This window comes from Alosa alosa, chromosome 8 (assembly GCF_017589495.1).
Source record: "Alosa alosa isolate M-15738 ecotype Scorff River chromosome 8, AALO_Geno_1.1, whole genome shotgun sequence".
NCBI lineage: Eukaryota > Metazoa > Chordata > Actinopteri > Clupeiformes > Clupeidae > Alosa > Alosa alosa.
Genome location: NC_063196.1, coordinates 35,242,611 through 35,243,509, shown reverse-complemented (window position 1 = coordinate 35,243,509; position 899 = coordinate 35,242,611). Strand labels below are relative to the sequence as shown.

At 59.7% G+C, this 899-nt stretch overlaps 1 protein-coding gene across 1 annotated transcript in view; it reads right to left on the bottom strand.

The window, feature by feature from the left end:
* Positions 1-235: 235 nt before the first annotated feature.
* LOC125298868 (potassium channel subfamily K member 2-like) overlaps positions 236-899 on the bottom strand; it is a 72,105-nt gene continuing 71,441 nt past the window's right edge. Inside the window, exons 7-8 of the mRNA XM_048249735.1 lie at positions 671-683; positions 236-629 (exon numbers count right to left, since the gene is read on the bottom strand). Coding sequence (XP_048105692.1) covers positions 295-629; positions 671-683 — 348 coding nt within the window. The 3' untranslated portion in view covers positions 236-294. The remainder of the gene's footprint in view (positions 630-670; positions 684-899) is intronic.

The following is an 899-nucleotide window of genomic DNA, read 5'->3' as shown; positions in this document are numbered from 1 at the left end:
TAAGACTCCGTCCACTATGTGTGTGTGTGTGTGTGTGTGTAGCTGCATGTTTTGCATGGCGGTAACTTTTCCAATATCTGGCCCTGGTGTTACTGATCACCTCAGTGTTGTCTCGTGTGTGTGTGTGTGTGTGTGTGTGAAGAGCTGGTGTTATAGATCAGATATGAGCAAAGCACTGGTGCAGACTGCCCTCAACTGGCCTCTCAGCCCCAGAGTAGAGAATCTCACGCTCTCTTGAACTCCTCTAGGTACTCGATGATGCGGATGTCCTTCTCTCTCTCTCTCTCTCTCTCTTCATTTCAGGTGCTCTATGATGGGGATGTCCCTCTGGTGGGCGTAGTCGGAGATGTCTCTGTGGTGGGCGTAGTCGGGGCTGAGGCCGTTGAGGAAGAGGCTGCCGTTGCGCGTGAGACTGAGGGGGTGACCGGGCTGTGGGGGGCCGTTGCGGAAGCGCTCGCGGTCCTGGTCGCCGCCCAGGCTGGCCGATAGCGCCCGCTTGCCCGGGGAGACGGGGCTCATCTCCGGGGGCGCGTTCAGGCCCGTCTCGGCCGACAGCTTGCGCTTGATGGACGCGGCACGCTGGAAACGGTCGTAGATGTCCACGCCGGCGCCGCTGAACTGAACCTCGGGCCGACATCGCTCGCCGGGCCCACTCAGCCGCTGCAGTAACGGAACTCGCCCACCTGACATACGAGGAGAGAGAGAGAGGGGGGGTGATGGGGAGAGAGAGAGAGGGGGTGATGGAGAGAGAGAAAGAGAGAGAGAGAGGGAGAAGGAAAGAGGAGAGAGAGAGAGAGGGAGAGAAGGGAGAAGGAAAGAGGAGAGAGAGAGGGGGGGTGGTGGAGAGAGAGAGAGGGGGGTGGAGAGAGAGAGAGGGGGGCTTAGAGAGAGAGAGGGGG